Source organism: Solanum stenotomum, chromosome 1 (assembly GCF_019186545.1).
Source record: "Solanum stenotomum isolate F172 chromosome 1, ASM1918654v1, whole genome shotgun sequence".
Taxonomy (NCBI): Eukaryota; Viridiplantae; Streptophyta; class Magnoliopsida; order Solanales; family Solanaceae; genus Solanum; species Solanum stenotomum.
The window spans coordinates 21,990,502-22,018,444 of NC_064282.1; the positions used below are offsets into that span (position 1 = coordinate 21,990,502).

Genomic DNA, 27,943 nt, shown 5'->3' on the forward strand with positions numbered 1-27,943 from the left:
TCAAATTTTGTAATTCAAAATTTATGGAGTAATAGTATATGATTTGCTTAATTATTTATTTTGTGTGGTGTTGTCCTGCCTCCCACCAGCACATAGCCGTTGCGCAATTGTTGATGCGAGTAATAAAACTAGAGAAGGAACGTGAATCCCATGCAAAACGTTGGGAGAGTTCATATTGAAATAGACAAGAAAATACCCATTTTCTCTCCCATTCGTCTTGCCGTTTGAGGAAGTTGGAGATCTGTGAGAATTCTCCGATCTCCCTCTTTCCTCTGGCATTCAATTCTCCATTTTCCTTTCTTTTTTTTAACCATACCCATTTCTCTAATTTCTTCTCTGTTTTTTTGCCAATCCTGAATTGGCCGAGCAAATTTTCGTTTTTGGTGGGTGTTTCTTGAAATTAAAAACTAAAACAGGAAAACCCACCTCGTGTTTTCTTTGATTTTGGAGAAAAGGGGAATTTTTTTCTTGGGGGAATTTTAATTTGTTGAAAATGGGTATTTCTCATCAAATAATGCCGGCATGTGATCAGCTCTGTGTTTGTTGTCCGGCAATGCGGACAAGGTCCCGCCAACCTGTTAAACGTTATAAGAAGCTAATTTCTGATAGCTTTCCTCGATCTCCGGTTAGTCTTGAATCAATTTTTTCGTTTCTTATTTGATAATAGAGAATGGATTTTGTTATTTTTTTTTATGTTCTTTTATTTGGGTGTTTTTGATTCCCTTCGTTGTAGGAATTAGGAAACATATGTTGCCTCCTTATATGGTATTGTATTGATAGTATCATCTCTTAAGTTAGCTGCTTGGTCCTGAAAAAAAAAAGAAAAAAAAGTTAGCTGTTTGGATTGGGTTAGGCCGAAGATCCATTTATTTACAAGTTATAAGAGCTTGATCCATTCATTTGATTGCTTTACCCAATGTTGGACCCCCGTGTTATGTTATACAGTTATGGGCGTGAAGGGGTGTTAAATGTCCTACATTGGTGGAGGAGATGAGGAAACATTGGTATATTTCAGATTGAGTTAGACCTATGATTCATTTCTTTACCGCGCGTATGAAAATAAAAAATTAGAGAATATAGTGAAAATTGTATGAGAATCCTTTGGATTGCAATATGATCAAGAGGTTGAACTGATTACTCCCTCCCTCCCTCCACCCCCCACAAAACAGCTCCTAGTTGGGTGTTGCGCTCTGTCTAATGAGATATTGTAGAATTTTGTGTTCTGATTAGTACATGCAGTTGAACCTTATATAAGAACCATAAAGGTAGTTGTCCAGCGATTGGAAGTGCATAGCTTGGATGTCAGCTGCTCTGTTTGAGAAACTTATAATTTTTCCTCAATGTATGTTGGAATTATGCTCCAATGACATCCTGTTGGTTTTTTTTTTTTTTTATGATTCTTATGTCAGGTGACTAGACGTTGCTGTATAGTCTATTGATTTTAGATGTTCAGCCTTTCTGGTAGTGTTAGATGATTAAAGGCTTCATTTAATAGTTCTTATGTTATTTTCTACGGAGTTAACAAACTCGTTTCAGCATGTGTTAGATCCTTATTTTCTCTTTCTTTATTTTCTAATTTTTATTTCCGATAATGAGTTAATTTTCTAGTTATTACCAAGATCTGGAATATTCTTATCAGGGAAGTTTAACAAATTCTCCTCTAGTATTGTAGAATGAGATTAAGCACTAAGCAAAGTGAAAAGTCAAATGGTTTTACCTGTAAATATTTGGGTTATTCTTTCTTTGAGATAGCAAATATGGGATTGCAAGAACTCCTGAAATTTATAGATAGCTATGCACTTTTGTATCGTGATACTCTGAGTACTCTGGATACAAGCTCTAAACATACTGTGTGCAATAAATCCATCCACAGATTCCTGATGCTGAAAGAGGATGAAACAAATAATTCAGTCTGAAATGTGTATTTTGAGAGTATTCTTATACCTGAATTGGTAGTGGCCTCACTTAAACCACTGAGCCAACCTTTAGTCTTATGTTAAGAGGATTCAAAATCTATATATATACTTAAAAAAAAATAATAAAAAAACACCTTATATATATATAGGTGAATGAATCTTTTAGGATTATAGACCATCATGGTAGCAGTGTGATGTATCCTTGATATTTGCATTTGAGCTTCTTGAATAACTTGAGGTAGGATAATAACCGTTTCCTATGCTTTCTTTACTCACTGGAAGCATTAGAAGTTGATTTTTTTTATTGGTTTGAAAGGACTAAGTTTCTTCAAGAACTAACTTTATCTTTTATTTATGACAGGATGGAGAGCCTAATGAACGAATGATCAACAAATTGTGTGAATATGCTTCAAAAAATCCACTTAGGATACCCAAGGTTGTGTTACTGAGATACTGAACAAACTTGATAAGATGGACTTATTTTTGATTTTAATTTTAAGATTCATTTCTTGTTCCGTTTTCTCCTTAAAAGCATTTAAATAGTATTCTTACAACCATGCAATAATATATGGATTCCCAAAAATTGTTGAGATTTTGATAATCCTCTGTGCTATACCATTATATATTTTACCCTATTTCAAGTTTGGGAAGAGCTGATGAACTTCAATCTATGGCCAGATAACAACTGTTCTTGAGCAAAGGTGTTACCGGGAACTAAGAAATGAGAATCTCGGGTCTGTAAAGGTAGTCATGTGTATCTACCGGAAGTTGCTTACATCCTGTAAGCAACAAATGTAAGTTCCTTGCTCTTTTAACATTGATGGAAGAAGGTTTCTGATCATGAAAAGGATAATGTTGTGAATATATGTGCTAATCTTTCTTTTACATTGTCTAAAGACATGATGTGAGTTATACAAGGTTCTGAGCTGCTATAGAAATACATCAGAAAAGTAGTTTCTTCTCATCTCATGCTCTAATGTTTAACGAGTTTACTAGTTACTTTTTTTTTACTTCTTTGGTGTCAAAAAAGACAAAGTTAGAATTAGGCCATTTACAATGAAATTTGATGTTTTATTGATTGTCATGGTAATAATTCTATTAGAGTAGTAAAGGACAGATTTTGTATGTAGTATTTGTGATGTAGCAAAAAAAGGGAGAAGAAAAGAGGATAAAGAAGATAGAGGTCAATTCCTAGAAACTTATTTTTCAAATAAGTATGTTAAAAATAAAATGCCAAGGTTCTATTTATGTAGTAAGGAACCCCGAATAACATTCGTTCCTGAAATAATGAAAACTTCATCTGTAAGTAAGAGATAAAGGTAAAATCAAGGATAAAAATAAACAGCCTGACAGATAATGAATACATATAATCTAATCAACCTAAGCCTAATTTAGAATCTAATTGATTAAAATAATCTAGTAGAAGACTAACAACAGTTCATGTTTTTCTACTATTAACTCTCCTAGTCTTTGTTTGAAAAAGAATCTCTCTTAATCTTTTAAAACTTAATTATTTTTCTGATGGAAGAAAACTTGATTCTGGTGATCGAATGGAAGTCATCCTCAGTAATCCATGTAGCATCATGTAGTGGTTGATCCTTCCGCTAAACAAGCTATACTAACCATTAGCTGATGAAGTTATGATCTCATTACTAAGTACATCTATGATCTGAGATGAATCTCTGTAAGGTGAAGGCTTGGGCCCTGGGATATTAGAAAAAAGAGAACAGAGGCTCAAATATGCCTCTTTAAGGTAGGTCAAATGCCTTTTAACACTGTTTCCAACTTCCAAAGCTTCAGAAAAGTCGAAGGTGATGAATGGAGAGACCAAGCCTCCTTTTTGTGGTCTCGCTTGAATGTTGTAAAAAGACGATTGGAGATCTGTCACTTTTATAGTGTTCCGAATGTCCACGGCTATCACTCTTTCAAAAAGTTTCATCATATGAGTCATAAATTTAATACCATGATAGTTTGAAACAAATTCGAATGTATCCTCTGTTTTATATACCAGGACCAAGGTTCTGCTTGTCTACTTGTTTCGCATGTTTCCACTCCTTAATATAACATTAAATAGCTGGATAAGTCACTACATATAAGTTTAATTTGTCAACACGATCTAGCTTCTACCGTCTAACTCCAATTGCTTTATATTCTTCTTTTCATGTTTCACTTTATACATTGAAAGATGAAAGGAAATTCACTTCTGTCTTCCTAAATAGTACTCCTTCCTTTTCAATTTGTTTGTCTGACTTTGACTTGACACATAATCTTTGAATCTTGTGTTCTTAAACTAAAAATATATAGAATGTACCAAAATGCCCTTTAATCTTGTGGTAAACATGCCATGTTAAAAGTTAGAACTAAGAGTTGCCAAAAAAGGGACGAGGCATTCCTTGCGAAACAGACTTAAAAGAAAAGTAAGACAAACAAATTGAAACAAATAGAGTTATAGATTTAGCTATCATCCTACATCCATGACTGTCACGACTCACGACTCACGACTCAAAAATGGAGGGTTGTACAATTACCTAGCGGAAATGTCCTTCTCCAAGCGACCCTTAAGTTGCCAATCTTCAGGGAGAAGAAACTCCATTTCCTTGTGCACGTCGTCCTAAATTAGCAAATCTCCATGTTCTGTGACCTTCATTTGCCAGAAAAGCACCTCTTGTGCTGTTGCACTTCAAGTAATTTCTGTCTAGTGAGCTAATCGAGGTTTGGCTGTGGGCATGTGGTTGAAACACCATTTGTGCAGTCATACTTTACAAAGGAAAATTGTCTGAAGCCCAATTCAACTGTTAGTGCGCTTTCTCTCCAGACATGCTACTGCATAGCACAAAGGAAAATTGTTTGGCACCCAATTGAACTGTTGTGCTTTCTCTCCAGATTTGCAACCACAACGCACAAAACAATTTGGTTCTTCTCTTGATTGATTCCCAGATCCAAGTTATGAGTTTCCAACTAGTTGAAACTTCTTTAGCCCTCCAAACTCCTCCGAGTCGTTTTTGAAGCCCCAATCCATGAGCAAACAACGCATATGCAAATGCCTCAACTATATTACAAGCATCCATATCATGAACTCAAACGCCTATACACACATGCACAGTTTACTAGAAGGCCCATGGTGTTTCAATTTTCCACTTTTGTCCGTCCTAAAAAGTATTGAGTTAGCTATCACCTCACATCTAGCCCCACTTGTTTCACATTCACATATTTCTTGAATTTTAATTGCACAAATCTATAGTATTACCTTGGATATAGAGGTCAAACCAATTATCTCACTTTGAATGCGGTTTGTTCAATATCTTACCTTTTTTTGAATGATGATGGTGTTCGGGCAAATTTGCATGCTCCTCAATTAATTTCATAGAGTACCTGCTACCTCCCACCAACACAAGTACCAAATAACTCTTCCAAAAAGGCTTGGAGAGATGGGAAAAAATCACCTGGCTTTTGCCTCCACTGAGAAACCTCACGGTTCTCAACCCACTTCATTGACCACTAGGTCAAACCCATACCCCTGAGTTCAAATATGTTACTTTTTTTAAGGACTCGTAAGTCATGTCATATTATGAGACAACAAAATATATCTTGAAATCACAAGCATGTCTCAACATCGCTTACTTGCATGCTTGACAGTTTTTCTGCATAGAGGTGTCACATTTGATAATTTGGCTACTGCAAGCTCAGACTTCAATATACTAAAAATCAAACTGAGGCAAAGCCCTTATTTTAGGTGCCATAGTTTACTCTCTAGATTCTTCAACATACCAGGTCTCCTACCCATGGAGGCCATTATATGGGTAATAAAGGAGATTAGAAACATTGGCCGCAAAGCTGATGGATAGCAAGAACTCTTGGGAGAATATTATGAAATGGAAGCTTTTGCACTTACTGAGGTTAAGTGAGGGTAACGAGGCTGAAATGAAAAAAACCTTGATATTTCCCTCATCTGCTAGTGTGGGAAAAGAAGCACTGATTCTTCTTCTACTAGGATATCTATAAAAGTCAAGGAAATGAGGATCATCGTGTACAAAATTTCAAAAGTTTACCCCTTTTCAGAGATATGCACAGTTCCATGATATAATTGTTTCTATCACTTGTTTTCCTTCAGTTTTTAACCAATTGTAGATCATTGATTTGCTTCTGAACTATGGGGTTTGTTGATTTTCTTACTGTTTTTCGTACAATGAGTCCTGTAGACCTGAACTAGTACAAATGCACCGCAGGCCACTATTTGCAGGCAGCTTTCTCAGTATAATACACATTTTGCTGGATCAGATGAGGCATGATGAAATGCGCACAGTTGGATGCCAAGCTCTTTTTGACTTCATAATTAACCAGGTTAATAGCTTCTTCTTTTGGCTTTACCCTATATTGGTGATAGTTATCTTTAAGATAACAGTTCTCCTCAACAGTTAAAGCTTATTTTCGAATTTGACTGTGCATTATGCAGAGGGACTCTACATATATGTTTAACTTTGAAGGCCTGATTCCTAAAATCTGTCTTCTTGCTCAAGAGATGGGTGAGGACGAAAGGGTGATTAAAATGCGTTGTGCTGGTCTTCAAGCTCTGTCCGCCATGGTAAATTACCAGATAAACTTCTTGTTATTTTCTTTTTTGAGACTGGTAAGTTTGTATTCTTCAGCATTAAGGATATACAGACCACCACCAAAAGTTAAATTACAGACTCCCTACAGATCTATAGTCTGTTAAGTATCTTCTAAACATAGTTGTTTACAAAAAAGTAAAAGATACAATACAATTCCATTTGACTTTATTAATGGAATTGGACCTATTTTCCTGATGCTCTTTCTGAGGTGTAAACTTTGTTTGATTAGCTTGAGTTTGTGGAGATACAGTCATGAACGGTGACTGAATATTTTGTCAGGGACATCTTCCATTTAGTTGGATGTTCCAACAACTTTACAAACAGATCTACTAGTAAAGTTGTATAGCAGCCTGGTCTTTTGTTTCTACATAAGCGTATGCTAGGACAATGGCTTAGATCTTTGAAGACTATAGCTTTTTCATCAATCCACACATTCATTGTATAATTGTGGCTTAGATCTTTGAAGACTATAGATTTTTCATCATTCTACACATTCATTGTATAATTGTGCCCCAAATTTTTTAAGTGGTGTCTTATTGAAGCACATATTCATCATTCAATATTAGAACTGCAGAGATATGTCTAACTTGAAGAAAATTGCCTTTTAGGGATTTGTAGAGAAGTCTTTGAATTAGTTCCTGCACCTGCACCATTGAATTTTAGAACTGGCTACGCTGTGTCAACAATTGTAACACAACACCTTGAAGGTTTTTTTTCAGATTTTCTTTTCTTTGATATGCTATATTTGAGCCAAGGGTCTATCGAAACAATCTCTCTGTCTCCACAAGGTGGGGTAAGGTCTGCGTTACACATCACCCTCTGACTGTTTGCATCATATGTTAATAATATGTGAAACTATATACTTTTGGAGAATTCGTTGCTTCTAACTATAATGAAGTTTATGCTTAGCACTTCGCTGTGAATTGCTCCTCTACTGCTTCCTTTGCTGATTATAAATATGTGCTTTGATAAGGAAGTTGCTTATGAGTTCTTTCATGGTGAGTTTCATTTTAATGTGTGGTTTTCACAGTAAATGAATCCCTAAATTTGGAAGCATGTAAGATTGATGTAGCTATTGGAAATAATGAGTGTGATCTCACAAGCATGCTGAAAATTTGAAGTTCCCTAGTTCAAATCTAAGTAAAGAAAGTGATTTTTGAAATTGAGCTAATTTGTAACTAAGATTTAAAATTACTAAAACTAAACTTAACTTGCGTGTTTGGTATAATGGAAAATATTTTCTGGATAAGTCACTTCGAGTGCTTGGTTGTCAAAAAATCTTTTTTCTAGGAAAACATTTTCCACAAAAAACGGTTTGGGTCGTGGTCAGCCTAACCAATTCAACATCTCTGTTATTGTAATAGAAGAGTTGGTATGGAAAAACTTATAGAATAGAGTTTGAAGGACTTGATGATCTTGGAATCATTTGGCTGGTTAGAAGAAAAAAACTTGCATCTGCATCTCACTCGATGCATAATCTAATAACAAAACAGAACACTGTTTTAACCCAAAATAAATTTCTACTAAATTCATAAACTAGTATATGTAGTTCCTCCATTAATTAATTCTTCACAACTATCAATTAATAATAGCTAATTCTATGGACTACAAATATTACAAATAATTTATCTAAATAAGAATTGATCAACCATTTGAACAAGTTACAGTAAACAAAAAAGATCCAAATGAAAATAGGTTTTGGTCAAGGAGGTATAGGAATCTGGAAACTGAGTAAGGTTGTCACTGCATAGCAATGTGAAGAACTAAAGAGCTGCTCCTGCAACAAAGGACTGAGAAGAAGCCTAGGACTCTTGGAGCTTGAGATATGAAATGTGGAGAAAATTACATCATCCGGTAAATGTTTAAACTGAATAGTGTCAATGGCAGTGAAGCTTTTTCTTTCCTCCATTTCGGCAAAGAAAGTGGATTTCTACAATAATAGCTCATTGTCTAGAAGGAGTGGGCTCATCACACCCTAGAAAAGGTGTAGGAGCTCTCTGGGGGCAGAGGGGGAAAGAGACAAAGGGTGGAAGTACTCCCCCCCACATTGAGTTGTAACCCTTAGTGGTGCCATTTGTCTGCCCCACTGTCTTCAGGCCTTATTCATTTGGATGACTGCGTTGCTTTAGCAGATAAGGCAACATACATGGTTTGTTTGTGATGGTAGATCAATGGTGCATTTTCTAGGAACACGTAGGAAGGATTGTTTGGCATGTAATGAGAGTGTTTTTCCATGAACATGTTGGAAATACCATTTTGCATGTTTGCTAAAGCAGTTATTTTTCAGTCTGGATGTATGGACATTTTGCTATCAATCATTGTGGGCCAGATGGGTAGAATCTAGAAAATGTGTTATGCTGGCAGTGGTGTTTTGTGTTTGGCTAGAATATAACGAAGGACTTCTAATATCAGTGCAATTCGTAGAAATCCTATAAAAAATAGCTAATTATATAATGTAAGGCCATTGCTTTAATATCACCTTACCTTGACTGATCAACATCCAGATTGCAATATTTGCTTTCCATCTTCGTTTCTTTTGATTTGGAGGAATCTTGTCCTTTGCTATTCTCTCCAAACCTTCTTTTCTTGTAAATGGAAGGTCCTGTTACTGATTCCGGAAGTCGGAAAGAAACAACAACTACATGCAGCTCCATTGGTTGGTCCGTGTGAGGATTTTGATATTATTGACTTTTGATGTTTGTCTTTCCACTTACTTTGTCAGTTTCTTTAGCTTTATCTCTGGATTATTTTGGTGAAATCTGAGTTCATTTATAATGGATAGTCTGAGCAATTCTGTTTCTTTTGTCAACTTTTCATGTACAGATATGGTTTATGGGTGAATTTTGTCACATGCCAGCGGAATTCGATAGCGTAAGTTATTGCAAACTTTTTTTATGCTTCTCTGGTTAATCAGTTGTTGATACAATCAGTACTTTTTCCCAATTTCAGAACTATTGTGTTATTTAGGCCGAATCTCTTTATCTGCCACAGATATTTTTGGTTGCACCTAGTTCAAATTCCACCTTTATTATTCATTTAAATTGGTTCACATTTTTATTGTCATGAAAGGCTTTATATATTTTTGCATCACAATTTTTTCTAATTTGCCTATACTATGTGTGAAGAAAAGAGAGAAGAATATGCTGAGAGTGAATTCTTTGATTGCTCTCTCAAGTTAGTGCAGATTATATGGTGTTTACAAGAAATTTCAGGCTGATAATCTTGCTAGATTACATAACTATACGATAAGGGATTCTTTTCATGTTAACAAATTCTTAATGATCTTCTCCAAGTTGGAGTGTACATATTGTGCTCCTAACTCATAGCAAAGATAAAATTGATCCTCAATTTTCAAATGATTTTATAAGAATTTCTCTAAATGCTCCATTTGAATTTACATAGTGGTAAGTGGTATTTTGTCCGATGAAGTGTCAATCTATTTCAATGTGCCTTATTTTTCTAGTGAAACAAGAAGCCTATTTTACAAGTAAAAAAGAATGTGCATATAACATTTGCTTAATTCAGGATTACTAATACTTGTTTAAATTCTAACATTCGCATACTAACACTTGCATTTTCTTTGGGAAGTCCTGTCTGGTGATTAAGATTATTTTGGTTTAATGTCATTTATCTTTCCAGGTGACGGCTGCAGTATTGGAGAATTGTGAAGGCCCTAAAGAGAAGCTGGATCTTAATAATGATAATCAAGATAAACAGACTAATGGAGTCCAACCAGTTTCTTCCGGTGGAAACCAGATGCCGTCATCCGCTAATGAATTGACAAGGGCAACTTCTTGGAGGAATATAGTGACAGACAGAGGCCTTAACGTGACTGCGTAATTCCTCTTTCCATGGTGTATATATTTGTTAATTATTTTTATTTTTGTAGATCATCTCACCTCCAATTACATTTCTCTTATAAACAGGGAAGATTCAAGAAACCCCATGTTTTGGTCAAAGGTGTGCTTACATAACATGGCGAAGTTAGCGAAGGAGGCAACAACTGTACGGCGTGTTCTGGAGTCCTTGTTCCGTTATTTCGATAATGCTGATCTTTGGTCTCCTGAACATGGAGTTGCCCTTGGTGTTTTGCTTGACATGCAATCTATTATGGAAAATTCTGGTATTTGATCTTTCTTTAATCTCAGTGATTACCCTTTTTTTCTGTTGAATCTTGGGGTTAAGCAGCATATTTGTCACCTTAACGCCTTGGACTCACTCTGTGCCTTTCGTTGAATGCAGGGCAGAACATACATTTCTTGCTGTCTACTTTGATCAAGCACCTTGATCATAAAAATGTCCTTAAAAATCCAAATATGCAGATAGAAATTGTTGAAGTAGCCAGCTCCCTTGCTAAGGCAACAAAGTCTCAGTCATCTGTGACGATAGTTGGTGCGTTTAGTGATATGATGAGACACCTCCGCAAGAGTATACTCTGTTCCCTTGATGATTCGGAACTTGGGGAAGAAGTAATTCAATGGAACAGAAAGCTATACACAGCTGTTGATGAATGCCTTGTACAACTGTCCCTGAAGGTAAATTTCATGCTTTATCCATAAGTCTAGTTTTTTTTTTTAATTTCCACTTTTCAAGGTCACCAAAAGTATGCACTATACCATATTTACCTTTTTTCTAAATGAGGTTGTTAAGAAATCCCACATCGGTAGAGGGATGGGAATTTGGTCTCCTTATATGGACTTGTACAAACCTCCCCTCCACATCGGTAGAGGGATGGGAATTTGGTCTCCTTATATGGACTTGGACAAACCTCCCCTCATGAGCTAGCTTTTGAGGTTGAGTTAGGCCCAGGTGTCATATCTTCACATGGTATCAGTGCCAGGCCCATCCCAATTTATTGTTCACGGATGTTGGGCCCCCATTTAGAAGTGTTCACACTCCAGTTGAGATCTGAGCGTGCGGGGGAGTGTTNCCAGGTGTCATATCTTCACATGGTATCAGTGCCAGGCCCATCCCAATTTATTGTTCACCGATGTTGGGCCCCCATTTAGAAGTGTTCACACTCCAGTTGAGGTCTGAGCGTGCGGGAGAGTGTTAAGAAGTCCCACATGGTAGAGGGATGGGAATTTGGTCTCCTTATATGGACTTATATGGACTTGGACAAACCTCCCCTCATGAGCTAGCTTTTGAGGTTGAGTTAGGCCCAGGTGCCATATCTTCACAGAGGTTATCAGTTTTGAGAAATTTTGTTTCGTGAGATCCTCAGAAGCATCATCCTAGTTGAGACAACATCGCCTGACAAGAAGAGAGGAAAAACTTAATATACTGCCTACTTTTACATGGCTGAGTGTAAATGATGTAAATTGTGATCCCTCTGATAAACAGGTAGGAGATGCTGGTCCTATTCTTGATGTGATGGCAGTGATGCTGGAAAGCATATCAAATGTAACAGTTATGGTGAGGAATACAATGGCTGCAGTTTATCGAACTGCTCAGATTATTGCATCCTTACCAAATCATTCATATAAAAACAAGGCAAGGAGAACTCTATTCTTGTCATCTCTATTTTCTCTTGGTGACGCTTTCAACTGGTTGATTGTCAACATCCTTTTTCTCATTTTTTCGTCTATACCTTTCAGGCCTTCCCTGAGGCATTATTCCATCAAATTCTTTTAGCTATGGTCTCGCCAGACCATGAAACAAGGCTTGTGGCACATCGTGTCTTTTCTGTTGTACTTGTCCCATCTTCAGTTTGCCCCCGTCCTAAATCTGTCCATCCACGGTCAACAAAGGCTACTGGTATTCAGAGGACCCTATCTAGAACCGTTTCAGTGTTTTCTTCTTCAGCTGCACTTTTTGATAAATTGAAGAAAGAGCAAACTCCCGCTCAAGACAATATGGCTGGAAAGGAAAAAACATTCAATGCTAAATCATTGGTGAAAAACCAATCCATGCTGAAAAGATTAACATCAAGCTATAGTCGAGCTTATACTGTGAAAAGGAATTCATTACCTGGAACTGATGAAGGAAAAGAGAATGGTAACACAGAAGAGGAGCAGGTATGTGTTTGTGCTGAAGATATATAATATTGGTTGTCTTTCTAAAAACAATAACAAAAAAATAGTGCATTTCAATTCAACATCTTACCTTTGGTTGGAAAAACAAATTTGCTTTCTTGGCTGCCCCTAACCACATTGCATTTCATTTCAGGATGGAATTTTTCTCAAGCTGAAAATTCGACAGATTAGCCTCTTGCTGTCTTCACTGTGGGTGCAGGCAATCTCCGCTACAAATACTCCAGAGAATTATGAAGCAATTGCTCATACTTACAGCTTGGTGGTGTTATTTTCACAAACAAAGGTGGTGATGTTTTTCTTGCTAGTGGATATTAATCTGCATCACTCATATATTTTCCAACCTCATTTTTATTTTGCTTCTTTATCTTTTTTATTTCTTTCTTTAAACTTAGTAGAACTTGAGCGTAGAGGTGCTTATGTATCTATATGCTTCGTATTACTGAGTGCAAGTTCTTTCACCCCCTTATGCTAATTTCTAGAGGTGCTTAGTTTGTACTTTTTACTCTAGGTACTATTGACTCTATGACTCTATGATCTTGAGGGTTGCCTAGATATACAACTTTTTAGGAGTAAGAAATTAGTCCACATTGTGTAGTGGCAAATCTTTAACGTATATTACAGATAAATAGGGCCAGTATTTTGAGTAGGTATCTGACTGAAGATTTGGTGGAAACTTCTGTTGCCAAACCATTTTTTGGTGGTTGATGTGTGTGTGTGTGGGTGGGGGTGGGGGAATTGAGGATGTCGTGTCTAAAAGCTTCTAATTTCTGGGAATAAATGAATTTCAAACTTTAAGAGCAAAGTTTGGAGCTCTGTTTGCTTCTTATGTGGTCGGCCATCGTGCAGAGCCAATTTTTCTTACTGTTGAGGATATGTTTCTTTTTTGTGATAATGTTGTTATATGACGTTTGTGTGATGAGATAGATTGCAAAAACAAAACTGGTATGATGAAATTAGTACGAATGGATTTCTAGAAAATAAACACAAATTCCAGGATTTCAAATTCGAAGACCAGGGGTGGAAAGCAAAGATATTGGAAGTGTAATATTAAAAAAATTGAGGTGGAGCCTATAATTATCTTTCTTCTTTTGAAAAGCTGTGGACTAACACGAATGTGATTGTGGAATTTTCAGTAGCAGCTGAATCTAGTCTACAAATGTTCAGATTGAAACAAATTCATTTAGAATATTTGCATTAGTCCAGAACCTTTTGTTACAAAAATCTTGTGGGGTGTGCATGCAGGGTGTTACAACCCAACAACATAAAAATATTTGGGTACTATTAGATAAGGGTATATGTTATTGGACATTTTTCTTGTTTTCAGTCAATTTCATGTTCTTAAGTTTTACTTGTTCCCCCAGATGCTGACTATGTATCAGAAAGAAAAACTCTTGAATTTGCTTAGTAACATTTGTAATAGTTGACTAGGCTATTGTTGATGATTTGCTTGTATCTCATCTTCCAGAAATCCAGCCATGAGGCTCTTATTCGAAGTTTCCAGCTAGCATTTTCTTTGAGGAACATTTCTATAGCAGGGAAAGGTATAACACAGTGGTCTGAATCTGAATAAAAGAGCATGATATTTAGTTGTTTTACAAATGCCTGCATTTGATCTGATATACAGCTAATTGGTGCTGTATTATTTGATCAAACCAGTGATAAGTTATTCCCTAGTAACACACCGACATTGCCTCTTGTCATCTTTATTGTGTTTGCAGGATCTCTACCGTCATCACGTCGCAGGTCACTCTTTATGTTGGCAACATCCATGATTATTTTCCTATCTAAAGCGTACAGCTTTATCCCTGTCGTTGCTTGTGCTAAAGCTGCATTAACAGAAAAAACAGTAAGGACTTGCATCAGTCATGTTTTGTCCAATGTGCTCATTTGTAGATATTGTAAACAATGCTTTTCCTGCGATGTTGTCTAGTCTAATTCAATGTTTAATGCCTTCAACAGGTTGATCCTTTTCTTCAGCTGGTAGATGACTGTAAACTGGAAGCTGTAACTGGTAAAACAGAGCATGCAGTTAAAGTTTATGGATCAAAAGAGGATGATGATGATGCCTTGAAATCACTTTCAGCAATACAACTATCTAGTAACCAAACTACAGAATACTTTGCTTCAATAATAGTCGAGAGCTTGAGGAATTCTTATAAAGTAAACATTGTATATGTTCTCATTTTGTGATTCAATGATAACTTACGCAATGTTGAATGCATTTTGATATTTGACCTATATGCAGAACAAGACTGCTGCTATAAAGGATCAGTTGCTTAAAGATTTTCTTCCTGATGATGTTTGTCCTTTGGGAGCTCAGCTAGTCTCAGAAACATCAGGGAAGATCTACCGATTCGGTTCAATTGATGATAATAGTTCGGACGAGGTAGTTGGAGCTGCTTCTAAGTCTTTGTATCTTTTTCTCTATACTACAGGTAATCTTATATCCTGGTTTTCTATTAGCAGGTTGGGGACTTGACTCTGCCCATCTTAGAGGATGGTTTAACAACTGAGAATCAGAATTTATCCAACTCACATCTTACTCTGCAAATTCCAGACCTTATAACTGTCACTCAGTTCCTAGATTCGGTACGTTTCTGTTTTCATACTACCTTCTATTTTTTGTCATGCACATAGTAAATGCAGAATTGGATAAGGAAGAGTTTGGCTGTCATAATTCTTACTAGGAACTTCTGGAAGATGTCCTGAAACTTTTTGTTCTTTTATATTAAGAAAAAATAGACTCCTTTTTTCTCCTTATTCATTCTCAAAAAGGTACAGGGGAAGTGAAGGTTCACCAGAATAAACTATTAAGCCACCAAAAAAAAGGGGTTTGGGCAATGTTCTGGTCAGTTCTGTGGATAAATAGGGGCCTGAAATTTTAGGCTTCATGACCTCTTGAATGGGGTATTACAGATTTTCAATGGTCATTCCTATGCAAAAATTCCAATCTGGTGGTGATATTACTAGAATGGCAAAGCTTTTTTTTGCCATTTCTTTCCCAGATATAGTTTTGAATTTCATCAATGATTTCAAGTGAGAATTTCATCAATGATTTCAAGTGAAAACTGAGATAATTTTTTTAGGTTTTTTTTTTTTTGCCCCTATAAATAATTGAGAGGGTTCATAAGAAATAGGGGTGGTTGCTCAACAGAGCGGGAGCCCTATGGGCATGGTTGTAAGTTATTTTTCCATTGTGTAATAGTAGTAATTCTGACCTTTGAGATAATATCATGTAGGCAAGTCTCATTCCCTAGACATGGTTAACTTTCTATAATCATTTACTGAAACTTATGCAGGTATCTGATACAACACTTCAAGGAGGAAGACTCTCTGTCTCAACTTCTGATATGACTTTCAAGGACATGGCAGGCCATTGTGAGGCCCTTCAAGCAGGGAAGCAGCAAAAGATGTCACATCTAATGATTGCCCAAGCGTCTCAAGAAAATTCTTTTGACTTTTTCCTGTCAAATATGAAGCCTGCTAACAACTGTGATAATGTGATATCTCCGGTAAGTATAAAAGAATTGTGTTCGTCTTATAGTTTTGACATCTTCAGCTTTGAACATCATTTCCATAACAAGACTGAAAGATTTAGTTTTTAAACCCGGTATATTATGTAGCATTACAAGGGAGGGAATAGCATTTACCCATTTTTCCTTTCAAGAAAAATCCATTTCGTACTATTTAAAAAGGAACCTTTAGGTTGGTAGACTTCAAAGTGGCATTGTGGAGGGCTACTAAGAAGCAACTTACATGCAGTAGTAAGTAAGAAGCAGCTTCACATCGTAGTGCTAGTTTATGACCCCTTTTCTATGGTATCAGTTGTTGCTTCATTGAATTTGCTTCGACTTTAATACGTTCACACTTCTTTGTTAGTGTACATGTTCATTAATATCCATAGTTTTTCAGCTGTGAAACTCATGTAAATTGCAGGTTGAACCTACACATGTGAAGCGTCCCTCTGAGTCGAATCTGTCGAATCCCTTTATCACTACTATCCCTCCAATGCCATGTGCAGCTGAATCCAACTTCTTTGCACTACCTGCTTCAAGTCCATATGACAACTTTTTGAAGGCAGCTGGAAGTTAAACAAGTTTTTAAGAGATTGAGAGGGAGGGGTAGCAAAAGCAAGCTTGAAGAATCTCTCTTTTTATCTAAATTTTGCATCATTCTGCTGCCAATAATTTTCTGATTGTAAACAATTTTGAGATCTTCTTATTGACGTACTTGAACGTATTCTGATATCTTTCTTCTTGTTGTATCCTTCTTCCTATCCATTTGATCAGAGGGAAGGTGATACTAAGTCGATCGAACATTCATGAAATGAGGAATTTTGTGTAGAGCTTTTTCAAAAGAATACAACATTATAGAAATAGAGGATTATGAAACTTCTATTTTTTTATTTTTTTTTAAAGCTTAGGTTGGCAAATATCAATTCTATGTAAAATGTACATATGTTCTATTATAACTATCATATAATTCATAAATGAAAGCACTAATTTTTCTTCCCTGTTTTTAGTTCTTTGGGTAAAGCTTTCTCTATATATTGAGTATTTGAGTCTCTTCTCTTTAATTTTAATATTTAATTTTGTCGGGAGATAGAGAGATTGTTTTTCTCGTATATATAAATTATATATATTTCTTACAGAATTAATATATATTTTGTTGGTTTATCACAATTGCGGCGGCAAGACACCGTAGCAAGCGGCCGCAACCACCGATTTCTCAGAGTACACCACGTGTACGTCCACCGCTATATATATATGCTTCTCTTTCACTTTGTATAAATTTGTGTAGTAGTAAGCAAGCAAACAAATAAGATTTTATTCATTAAATGGAAGGTTCTGATTTTGTTAGAGTTAAGGTAAGAGATTAATGTTTTCATTCAAATTTTGGATTTTTTTGAGATGTTATTAAATGTTTATTACGTATATAAGTCAATTATTTAATTATGAGAATTAATCTCAATAAGTTGTAAAATTTCAAACATAATTCAATTTGAGGATAAACATATTGAAGATGACGTGTATAATTAGTGAATGAAAGTTTCTACTATGAACACTTTGTTATTACTCAATTGGAACAGAACATAGTTTAAGTGTATAAATGAAATTTGATGGCAAGTTTTGAGGAGCTGTCAATGTATGTGTGTGTTGTGCGTAAGCTAAGATTTGAACTTTATGGATTCAAAATTCTAGGATAGCGACATTAGGTGTTAGCTATTGTGTTCTGAATTCTTCTCTTCCTTGCAGAGGGGAAAATCAGGTGATTCAGGGATCATTAAGATAAAGGTATACCACCTCCCTTTATTTTTATCATCTAGTGTGGTGCGGGAGAGCGAGATATCCATGCTTCATTCAGAATTTTTTTTTTTATTTCTTTATTTTATTTTCAATTATAATATTGTAATTTTCATCAACAATGATAGAACAGATTAGCATTGTTTTGATTTTATTTGCAGAGGACATCAACGCCGGATGATGTAGCCTCCGTTCTTTTGAAGGTTAGGAATTTGCTATTCTTTTCTGGATTTGTCTTTAGTTTCAGTTGTTTATTTGCAAGGGATTATATTTTCTTTTCATGTACTGTCCATCAGGGTGATTTACGGGTAAAAAATGTTCATCTTTACTTGTTATAATAGGTGAAATGTAAATGCATAGTTTCATGGTGAGTAAAATTCAGTGACCATACGTGAAATTTAACCAATGTTAGGCTATTGCGCACGACTTCAAATATCACTTGCTTTTTGGTTTATAGGCTGTCAACTTTGCTTGTATTTCCTGATGAAGTAATGTGCTTTTTGGTAAGAAATTGTAATGTTAGTAACTCAATTTCTAATTTTGTGATCCTTTTCAGGAGAGAGAGGGGCATGGTGCGGATAGAGAAGTTGACAGTACCAGAAAATGTGACGAGGATGATGTAGAGAACAAAGACGATGATGATGATGGAGACGAAGATGAGGATGATGGAGAAGATGTTGATGGCCCTGAAGAAGATGGTGGAGACGTAGAAGTCAGTGATGCAGAGAAGAAGCAGCAGAGACGCGTCAGCCACGGATTTCATTTAGTTGAAGGGAAGATGAAACATGGGATGGAAGATTATCTGGTGGCGGAAAATAGGAAAATGGATGGACATGATCTTGGGCTTTATGCAATATTTGACGGTCATTCAGGATGTAAGGTTGCAGAATATTTGCAAAACCATCTTTTCGATTATATACTGAGTGAGGTATGTTGAATTGTGTGACCATTACGTCTAAAAGTTTTGGAAAGTATACACTTGAATTACTTTCAATTATTTTTACTATAACTCAACAAGCTAGTAGAGTTGTAATCGTCTTTATACTGAACAGCCTGATTTTTGGAGGAAGCCTGTGACTGCATTTAAGAAGGCATATAAAAGTACGAATAACGACATTCTGGAGAATGTGGTTGGTGCACGAGGTGGCTCAACAGCGGTGACAGCTATATTGATTGATCAGAAATATCTGGTTGTGGCCAATGTGGGTGATTCACGTGCATTACTCATTCGGAAGGGGAAGGTCAAACAAATAACAGTCGACCATGAACCGCAAAAGGAGGAAGAAAAAGAGGTAGTCGAGAGCAAAGGAGGTTTTGTTATTAAGATGCTAGGTATAACTTCCACTCATCTCATACAGATTCCTTGATTGTTGCGTCAAATTTGCACTTAATTGCGGAACTGTCATGGATGTCAAGGTCGTAAACCTGAGATACATACCATTTTGACTAATATGAACTGAGGAAATGGAGTTCAGTTCTAAGCTCCTCTCTGGAATAGGTTAAAGAACAGATTAGAAGATAAAAGGTAAGAGATATTGTCAAAGAACAGAGAAATTCTGTACAGTAATTACATGTAGAATTAGTCGAGGTGCGCTTTCCAGACCCTGCAGTTATTTTAAAAAGAATATTTTCCATCTCATTCCGTGATATGTGTTTTTCCTTGTACTTGACATTTCAGTCTTTGCATCCGAATGCCTACCCGAGAACCTGCTTTTATTCATCCTCAGCTAGCTAGTGTAGAAGAACGTTACGTGTATGATAATATTCGTTTTACTTAGCTGTTGTTTAAAATGCAGGCAATGTCCCGCGGGTGGATGGCCAACTAGCCATGACAAGGGCATTTGGAGATGCAAAAGTGAAGGACCATATCACTGTGGAACCTAGTGTGACAATTGAGAAGATAGACAATGACACTAATTGCATAATCTTGGCAAGTGATGGCTTGTGGAAGGTATAATTTACGGTGCAACAACTTGTAAGAATGATAGTGGTACTTTTACAACATGATGAATCTGGTAAAAACCATGATGGTACATTTATAATGCGGGTGTGTCGTATTTTTTAATCTGTTTCAAGAAGAATGACATACTTATAATGCAGGTGATGTCGAACGAGGAAGTGGCAGAACGCATAAGAGGGATAGAAGATGGGAAGAAAGCAGCAGAAGAGTTGATCACTGAAGCACTTGTGAAAGGGAGCCGTGATGATATTTCTTGTGTTGTAGTCATGTTTCACTCATAGTTCATTTAGACATGTACTAGATTAGCATTTTGTGGAAGTTATGTCTAGCCATCGTTGTCATGACATAGACCGTCTATTTTAATACAAGTATTATCACGATTTATGAGTTTAAGCTTCTCTTTGTAATATGAGAATAAATTTATTTACTTAAATGTCTTGCCTTCTTTTTAAACTGGATTAAGCCAAACTGTTGGTTTATTAAAATTAAAAAAAAAGTCAGATTAAAATATTTTAAGATCATGAAATTTCGAAAAAAAATAAACTATACGGAATTGAACCAAAATATGGAACTGAAAAAATAAAGAAAATAAAGAGAGATTTAATTTTGTTTGGTCAAACTCCTTCACTGGCATATAGTGCTAATATAATATAAGCCGTTTCGCTATCGATCTCGAATCTTCTTCGATAATTTCAAAGCCATTTTCAGATAAACCCACCTCAATTTTCTTGGGATTTTGACACTATATGCGCTGAGAAATACTCCCAATTGTCAAGAAGATTAGTACTTGGTAATACTTCTACTTATTGTCGCTCTTCTTGCGAAATCCCAGTTGATTAATACTTGTAAATTGTTGGATTTCTGAGCTAAACTACTTCAATTGTGATTTTTTCTTTGTGGGTTTTGATAAAGATTTGATTTTTTTTGTTTCTTTCGAGTCCCAGTTTAGTTTCATAATACAATCGTTATTTGAAGTGAAGGGCACTTGGGCTTCTGCTGCTATTCTGGGGTTTTAGAAAATTGAGCTAGATTTCGAATAATGGCTGAAGTAGAAGAGGAGCAGCAGCTGCAGAATTCATCAGTTGGTAATGCGTTAACCTATGGCTTTCTTCTGCTACTCAGCTAAATAATACTGTCATTTATGGATTATTAGCTCTTAATTCAGATGATTGTGATCTAATTCTGATTCCTTGAATAGCTAATCTTATGGTATGATTGGTCTTTGAAAATTTCCCCTGGTTATTATTCACCTTTGCCCCTTTAATTGGATGATGGTTGTTTAATATGATTTTGGAATATGAAGTAAATTTCAAAGTTTGATTCACTGAAATGGTAATGCTGGGTTGACTTCAGTTGTAGAGTTACGTGTTCTAGAATTTTCTAGTATTTTAGAGACATTCATGTTGCTCTTGAGAGAGCAATTTCCAGCTACTTCTTAGACTATGATCTTAAATCTCTTAAAACTTGGAGGAAATTTGGTTAGTGATGAAGTTACTAGTACTTTGCCATATTTGAGAACTTTTTTCTCCTTTTGAATGTTTCAATGCAAACGGAAGCAATTTTCTATGAAGATCAACTGATTTCACCATCAGTATTGTAATTTATGTTGTCACCATTAGTTCCTCCTGCGCTTTTTTTTTGTTATTTTGCAAGTGCACTTAACTAGTGACTAGCCCTATGTCATGCAGTTAAGGATTGGGTTCATGGATTATGGAGGAATTTAATTTTAGGGTTGAAAGTGATGGTTGCTTATCAGCAGAAGTTGGTCGCCTTATTGAAAATGTGCCTTTTCTTTTTGTATTAATGTTTAACTGTAAAGGGTTGTGGTAGGGACAGTCTCAGTATGAGGTTAGTCTTCTAGGATCAACTTGCTTCAAAGTGACCATTAATTATTTATAATTTCAGGAATGATCCTATCAGTGATTATGTACTAGGCTTATCTAATGAATTGAGTCTTCCAAGAAAGGTTTCTAATGTATCTGCTAATTGAGGTTCTAGATTCATACCTATGTAATTATGGTCTTTGTTGGCTGTTGGACAATATCAGTCAGCCACAGACCCCAGTTACAGGATCTAATCCTCCACGAAAAGTAAGAAATTCCGCATATTTTGACCAATTCTAAGTGAAGGCTATTCTTTCGGGTGAAATTAGACCTAAAGTCTTAAACTACTTCTTCATACTTGTTTCTGAAGAAGGTTTGCTTACTGAAATTAAATTATATGCAGACCAGGGTGGTACTGATGAAATCATCACTGAAGGCGCTTCAGTTGTTCGTGGAGAACTTCCACAGGATGATGCTGGGCCGCCAAAAGTTGATTCAGAAGTGGAAGTCCTCCATGAAAAAGTAACCAAGCAAATTATTAAAGAAGGTCATGGTCAGAAGCCATCAAAATACGCAACATGCTTCGGTAAGTCAAAGCTAAGATTGTTGTTGTTTGGTTGTTTTTTCCCCTTCCTGCCCTACACCATCTTCTGGTTTCAGAAAAAACTGAACTTGTACTATATTTTGATTGGTTGGAGTATATATTTTAAGCTTCCCCTGTTTCGATAAATTGTTATTGTTTTTGTAATTTTAACAATCTCACTTATTATATCGAGAAGGATTCTATTTGTCACCTTGGTTCAGATATATCTATTTGATTTAATTGTTTGGAGAACATCTTCTCTGTTAAAGTACATGTATCTTGTTTTCCTAAATAGTGCTCTTCAAATGTCAGTTGTTGCATTCATCTTTTATACATGTTTAGGAAATATAATGCCTGCTTCTTCTTCTTTTTTCTTTTTAAATCTTTGTGGGTTCTTTGAATCAATTAGCTCATGCATATCTTTTTCTTCTTTGGGTTAGTGCTTCTTTGGCCCAGCTAAACATTATACTTTTAATGGTGACCAACATTAACCATTGTTTTTTTGATAAAGGTAACATTTTATAAACAGAGAGATACACCAATAGCGTATTTCAGTAGTAATTACATCAAGAGTAAAGAATAATGACCAAAATAAACTATTACCTACATTATCCATTATATGCCACACAGATACAGTGCAGTCTATCACTGCAATCACTAGTTAAATTTGCAGTTTCTTTGTTGTACTTCTTGTAAAATCATTTAAATTTCGGTGAGGTAGAGTCTGTCTTTCTTCCCTTTCAAGTGCACTAAATGACTAGAATTATCTTTATAGTGCATTACAGGGCATGGGCTGAAAGCACCCAGCACAAGTTTGAAGATACATGGCGTGAACAACAACCTCTTGAGCTGGTTATAGGAAAAGGTATATAACCAATTTACCATTTTGCAGGACATTCAGCATATCACTTTTGATCATTTTATGCTCAGTTTTTGCGATAGTAAATTAGCACTTGATGCTTATAGAGCAGGGGCAGAGGCAGCATATAATGAACCCCCTCGGTGAAAAATATTACAATTTATACATGGTTAAAATTATTTTTTAGGTATGTATAATAGATGTCGAACCCCCTTCCACTAGTTCGTGTGTTTACTTCTCAGATTTTGAACCCCTTATTAAAATTTCTAGCTCCGCCACTGTTATAGAGTATTAAATTTTGTGATAGCTTGCTTCTGTATGTGTGTTTTTCCATTCGTGGAAACAAAGCAAGTGTCGTTAAATGCTTTTAACTTAAAAGAAATTACAATAGAGTTTTGAGGAAGTTTTTTTTCCAAGTTCCATTGGATTTCTGAATTTAATTAGAGGGTGTTTGGGTAAAGCTTATAAGTTGGTCAGACTGGCTTCTGGCTTATAAGCACCTTTTGCCTTCTCTATGCATTTGATAAATACCCAAAGTACTTTCAGCTTATTAGCACTTCTAGTTTGACCCATTTTTTTTTATACCTGGTGCTTTATTGTCATCAATTGCAAATAGGGCATTTTCACTTCATCTTTGGTGACTGCAGACACATTTCCCTTTGTTGTTGCTGAGTGATCCTGGCCCCTTGTTTCATGATAGTCATATCAATACTAGGAAGTCTGTCAACAACTGAAAATTTTAGCATCTCCTCCTCTATGTCAGTCTACTTCTGCAAAATATTACCATTGTCATCCTTAAGCATAGCTATAGTATTGGAGCTAGCCTTTGCCTTCATACGGTTGAAAACATATTTATAGTTGCCATCTCCAGTTAATTTCCCATGTTCTTTGGGCTTCTGTCTCAAAATTCTTTCCTGAATAGTCAGCCATTTAGTCATTTCTATTTGAGCTTCTCTTTCCCTTTCTAGTAATTTAGTAGTAGCATTCATAGTAATTAGAGTTTGAATATCCTTTAAGTTTCCTTCTAGATTCCTCCACTCTTCTGTCCACACTTCCCAAACCATCATGTTTCAGTTGCTTAGGATTTCCTTACATAGTTTCAATTTGTTCCAAACTTGGAACATATAGCTACCCTGCGTGTTCTGGATCCAACAGTGAGTTACAATATGCATAAAATGGGCATCATTAGCAAGTACATTCAAGAATCTGTTGGTCCATATAAAAAATCTTCCAGGTGATTTTATGTCAGCTAGAGCAAGAGTCTATAAGCTGCTGAAAATCTCTGGTCTCAATATCTGCAACAGGTTACCCTCCAATTCTATCCTCAGGCAGTAGGAAGTCTTGAAATCACTCATGGTTCTTGGACAAACCTGTCCATGGTGTTTGCCTCTCCACGCTACATGTACTTCCATAAACCACTGTTATTGCACTTTGAAAGTTTGTGTGTGTGTCAGTAACATAACAATGAATATACTGACTGCAGGTCTCCAGGATATGACAAAGACATCAGTTTAAACCAAAAAAAAGACATCAGTTGGTTTCCACAATACCCAAATTCTACCATTTGCTGCATATGAATAGTTGTTAGCATAGTTCCATCCCTTAGCAACTTTATTCAAGCTAGAAATAAGCTTATTCTCTGTGACTTTTGTCTCGGACAAGCCAGCTAAACAAATTTTGTGTTTCCTTAGATAGTTCCCCATTTCCCCTTGTTTAAAAGGCCTATTCAGCCCCCTCACATTCCAGATAAGTCAATTCATGAATCAACAATTGGACTTCCTCCCTTAGGAGGCTTCCAATCGAAAGTGTGCCTCCCTTCTCCCTAGTCAGTGGTTTAAACCTGTACAAAGCTTGCATCACACTAGTATTCTGGGCTTATACAGGGCTTTGCCAGATCAACTCTGAGTAAGACATACTGCCCATTCTTCCAATTGATGGTGATGAACCGCTAGCCTGTCCCTGTTTAGGTGTTGTGCCATACACTTCAGAAAGCTTAAGAGAAGATCAAATGAGCTATTGCTCATAGGTGCTTTAGCCGTCTGTGTAGATATCATAGGTGTGTCACTAGTTGTATCCATCATAGGTGGAGGTAGCTTTATTGTTTCTGCTTGACCAGCTGGAGCAGGGTACTTGCTTTGCCAATGCTGAATCAGTTTCTTACCTCTCTGAGCACCTTTATCACGCACTGCTTACTTCTGAGTGACCTGATCAGTTTTAGGAGGGTGAGCACTGCCCCTCCCAGTGTCTCCTCTACAAACATGTCCAAAATACATTTTCTACAAAACACAGGTTTCCAATCATATTCTGCCTTCTGGGAGAATAGTTTGCTTGAGAGTTCAATAATGTCAATCTCTGATGGAAGCTCCTGAATGACATCCATATCAATAAGAACTCAAGCATAAGAAATCCTAGTCTGTTTCTTAGTGCATTCATCAGCAAACATAGGCTCCACCAAACAACTAGCAATTCTGCTCGAAGTAATTGGTCCCCAACTATTCAGAAGTAGGTTAGGAAATCTAACCCATAGAGGAATTGTTATGGGAAATTCCTGCTAAAACTCAAAATGAGTCCACATTTTCAGAATCAGAGGCACACTATTCATTGTGTATGGGCCTGAGTATAGAACTTCATCTCTAACCTGACTAGAATTGAATTTCACTACAAGAAAGCCCCTCATCATGAAAATATAAGTCAAGGCAGGCCACATAATTCCAAATTCTAGTTATATAGTTTCTCATATAATTGTAATTTGGAGTATTGCCCATAGTATAGTGAATAAGTGCATTCTTCTATTTGTCTGTTCCTAAATCTCATCTTTCTCCAATGAACTGCTAACTTACCATTTACAATCACCGGAAGGACAAAAGATAAGGGCATACCAATAGTTGCAATTCGATTTTCAGCATCTTTTTGTCATACACATCAACTTTATGATTAGTTTCAGCATTTCTATCCAAACACATAACTACTAATTTATAAAATCAGTTTTAGCGCTTAATATTTATTAGCTATTTACAATTAGGTAATACAAAATAAGATATATTGCTTTGTTGTATTCTTGCAGAGAAAAAAGAAATGACTGGCCTAGCTATTGGCGTTAACAACATGAAATCCGGTGAGCGTGCTTTATTTCATGTTGGCTGGGAACTAGCCTATGGAAAAGAAGGAAGCTTCTCTTTCCCTAATGTCCCACCTACAGCTGATGTATTGTATGAGGTTGAGTTGATTGGCTTCGATGAGACAGGAGAAGTGAGTTATTTGTTTCATAACTAATTTCTGGTTTGTACTTGCTAAAGGTGCTGGTACTCATAATTTTCTAAGCAATATATTTAGGGAAAAACACGAGGAGACATGACAGTAGAGGAGAGAATTGGGACAGCAGATAGAAGAAAGATGGATGGAAATGCTTTATTTAAGGAAGAGAAACTGGAGGAGGCTATGCAACAGTATGAAATGGTCTCACCACTGCTTATAGTTGATTAGGTCATATTTTCTACTACCCATATAAGTTTCATGTATCCTCATAGTACATGTATTCTATTTGTGTTCCTTAGGCCATTGCATATATGGGAGATGACTTCATGTTTCAGCTGTTTGGTAAGTTCCGGGACATGGCTTTAGCTGTAAAGAATCCCTGCCATCTGAACATGGCAGCCTGCCTGCTGAAGCTCCAGCGATATGATGAAGCCATTGCACAATGTAGCATTGTAAGCATACACTTCTTCAAAGTTTAGATACCTATTGCTGCCTCCCATTTTTGTAGATAATTTTTGTCCTTATTTTTTTCTTTTTCTGTGGCTTACTATCTTTTTGTTACCTCATGGATTCTCGGGAAAAAGTAATCTGCATGGCCTTACTTTCCCTAGTAGAAGAGAGGTCTATAAGTTTATAATTCTTGCTATAGACCTTACCCCGTTAGTTTGCTATGACCTAATTATTTGTTCTGGCATTATTTTTAATGTTGAGGATACAGTTGTCCAATTTTTTTCAGGACTAAGTGCATCCATGCCAGTTGTTGGGTGACTGAATTATGAAATTTATTTTCTGTATCTTCTTTCAGTGCTCTTAAACTCATTGTTCGGAGAAAAAAATTAATAGTGTTCAAGTTAGTAATGTAGAGCTTGATTCGCTGATGATGATTAGGTCCTAGCAGAAGAAGAAAACAATGTAAAAGCGTTGTTTAGGCGTGGAAAGGCTAGGTCTATACTTGGTCAGACTGATGCAGCTCGCGAGGACTTCCTTAAAGCACGTAAGCTTGCCCCACAAGATAAAGCCATTACAAGGGAATTGAATTTGATTGCAGAACACGAGAAGGCTGTCTATAAAAAACAAAAGGAACTTTACAAGGGACTATTTGGACCAAGACCAGAGCCTAAACCAAAGTCAAGAAACTGGCTGATTGTCATTTGGCAATGGTTATTGTCACTCTTTCATATGCTTTTCAGGCGTAAGACGCGCAAGGATGACTAACTGAATATGGAGAGATGTTATTGTTGATCCCAATCTGAGAAACTACTTCCCACCATTTTACTCTAGCAACAGAACTCTGGTGCTCTAGAAGCTTTTTCATTGACCTTTGTGTAAGAAAAAAAAAAACTGACCAAAGAAATAGGGAAGAAATTTAATGTTTTGATTATGTAATTTTATTAGTAAGATAACACCTTGCTAATTATTTCCTCATTCTGATTTCAAATGTTTGCTCATGATGCATGTATTCTGGATATTGCAATTTCTCTTGGTTTAGAAGTTAAAGTTTTCCCCTATTAGCTACAGCTGACACAATGAGGGCAAAGAGTATGCATAGTAAAGTTTGAAAGGGAGCCTCAGAGCAATGATAAAGTTGTCTCCCTCTGA

At 36.2% G+C, this 27,943-nt stretch overlaps 3 protein-coding genes across 4 annotated transcripts; all 3 read left to right on the forward strand.

Annotated features, from left to right (window-relative positions):
• Positions 1-449: 449 nt before the first annotated feature.
• Positions 450-16,806, forward strand: LOC125853526 (protein SEMI-ROLLED LEAF 2-like). The gene is made up of 19 exons (XM_049533239.1): positions 450-625; positions 2,278-2,352; positions 2,595-2,710; positions 6,143-6,257; positions 6,370-6,498; positions 9,350-9,397; positions 10,166-10,362; positions 10,453-10,649; positions 10,769-11,061; positions 11,870-12,019; positions 12,124-12,543; positions 12,695-12,844; positions 14,027-14,102; positions 14,280-14,407; positions 14,521-14,721; positions 14,807-14,947; positions 15,028-15,150; positions 15,861-16,073; positions 16,498-16,806. Exons 1-19 carry the CDS (start codon positions 494-496, stop codon positions 16,651-16,653), a joined length of 3,060 nt encoding a protein of 1,019 aa, XP_049389196.1. The 5' UTR covers positions 450-493; the 3' UTR covers positions 16,654-16,806.
• Positions 16,807-17,398: 592 nt separating this feature from the next.
• Positions 17,399-20,105, forward strand: LOC125853522 (probable protein phosphatase 2C 28). The gene is made up of 7 exons (XM_049533236.1): positions 17,399-17,428; positions 17,817-17,855; positions 18,026-18,067; positions 18,421-18,792; positions 18,917-19,196; positions 19,661-19,815; positions 19,965-20,105. The coding sequence occupies exons 1-7, from the start codon at positions 17,399-17,401 to the stop codon at positions 20,103-20,105; spliced, it is 1,059 nt and encodes a 352-aa protein (XP_049389193.1).
• Positions 20,106-20,425: 320 nt separating this feature from the next.
• Positions 20,426-27,851, forward strand: LOC125853518 (peptidyl-prolyl cis-trans isomerase FKBP42). 2 transcript variants are annotated; one of them, XM_049533233.1, is made up of 8 exons: positions 20,426-20,614; positions 20,800-20,909; positions 22,051-22,233; positions 23,006-23,095; positions 26,154-26,338; positions 26,423-26,545; positions 26,644-26,796; positions 27,233-27,851. In XM_049533233.1, the coding sequence occupies exons 2-8, from the start codon at positions 20,864-20,866 to the stop codon at positions 27,557-27,559; spliced, it is 1,107 nt and encodes a 368-aa protein (XP_049389190.1). In that variant the 5' UTR covers positions 20,426-20,614; positions 20,800-20,863; the 3' UTR covers positions 27,560-27,851. The 2 variants fall into 2 exon arrangements, with proteins under 2 accessions (XP_049389190.1, XP_049389189.1); XM_049533232.1 differs by having other exon boundaries at positions 20,805-20,909.
• The last annotated feature ends 92 nt before the right edge of the window (positions 27,852-27,943 follow it).

Excerpts from the sequence above, each read along its gene's own strand:
- LOC125853526 (XM_049533239.1), top strand. The coding sequence starts at position 494 with ATGGGTATTTCTCATCAAATAATGCCGGCATGTGATCAGCTCTGTGTT. Across the intron at positions 6,499-9,349 it reads TTCAAGCTCTGTCCGCCATG|ATATGGTTTATGGGTGAATT; the intron begins GTAAATTACCAG and ends TTTCATGTACAG. Across the intron at positions 14,948-15,027 it reads ATGATAATAGTTCGGACGAG|GTTGGGGACTTGACTCTGCC; the intron begins GTAGTTGGAGCT and ends TTCTATTAGCAG.
- LOC125853522 (XM_049533236.1), top strand. The coding sequence starts at position 17,399 with ATGGAAGGTTCTGATTTTGTTAGAGTTAAG. Across the intron at positions 18,068-18,420 it reads TAGCCTCCGTTCTTTTGAAG|GAGAGAGAGGGGCATGGTGC; the intron begins GTTAGGAATTTG and ends GATCCTTTTCAG. Across the intron at positions 19,197-19,660 it reads TTTTGTTATTAAGATGCTAG|GCAATGTCCCGCGGGTGGAT; the intron begins GTATAACTTCCA and ends TTTAAAATGCAG.
- LOC125853518 (XM_049533233.1), top strand. The coding sequence starts at position 20,864 with ATGGCTGAAGTAGAAGAGGAGCAGCAGCTGCAGAATTCATCAGTTG. Across the intron at positions 23,096-26,153 it reads TGAGCTGGTTATAGGAAAAG|AGAAAAAAGAAATGACTGGC; the intron begins GTATATAACCAA and ends GTATTCTTGCAG. Across the intron at positions 26,546-26,643 it reads CTATGCAACAGTATGAAATG|GCCATTGCATATATGGGAGA; the intron begins GTCTCACCACTG and ends TGTGTTCCTTAG.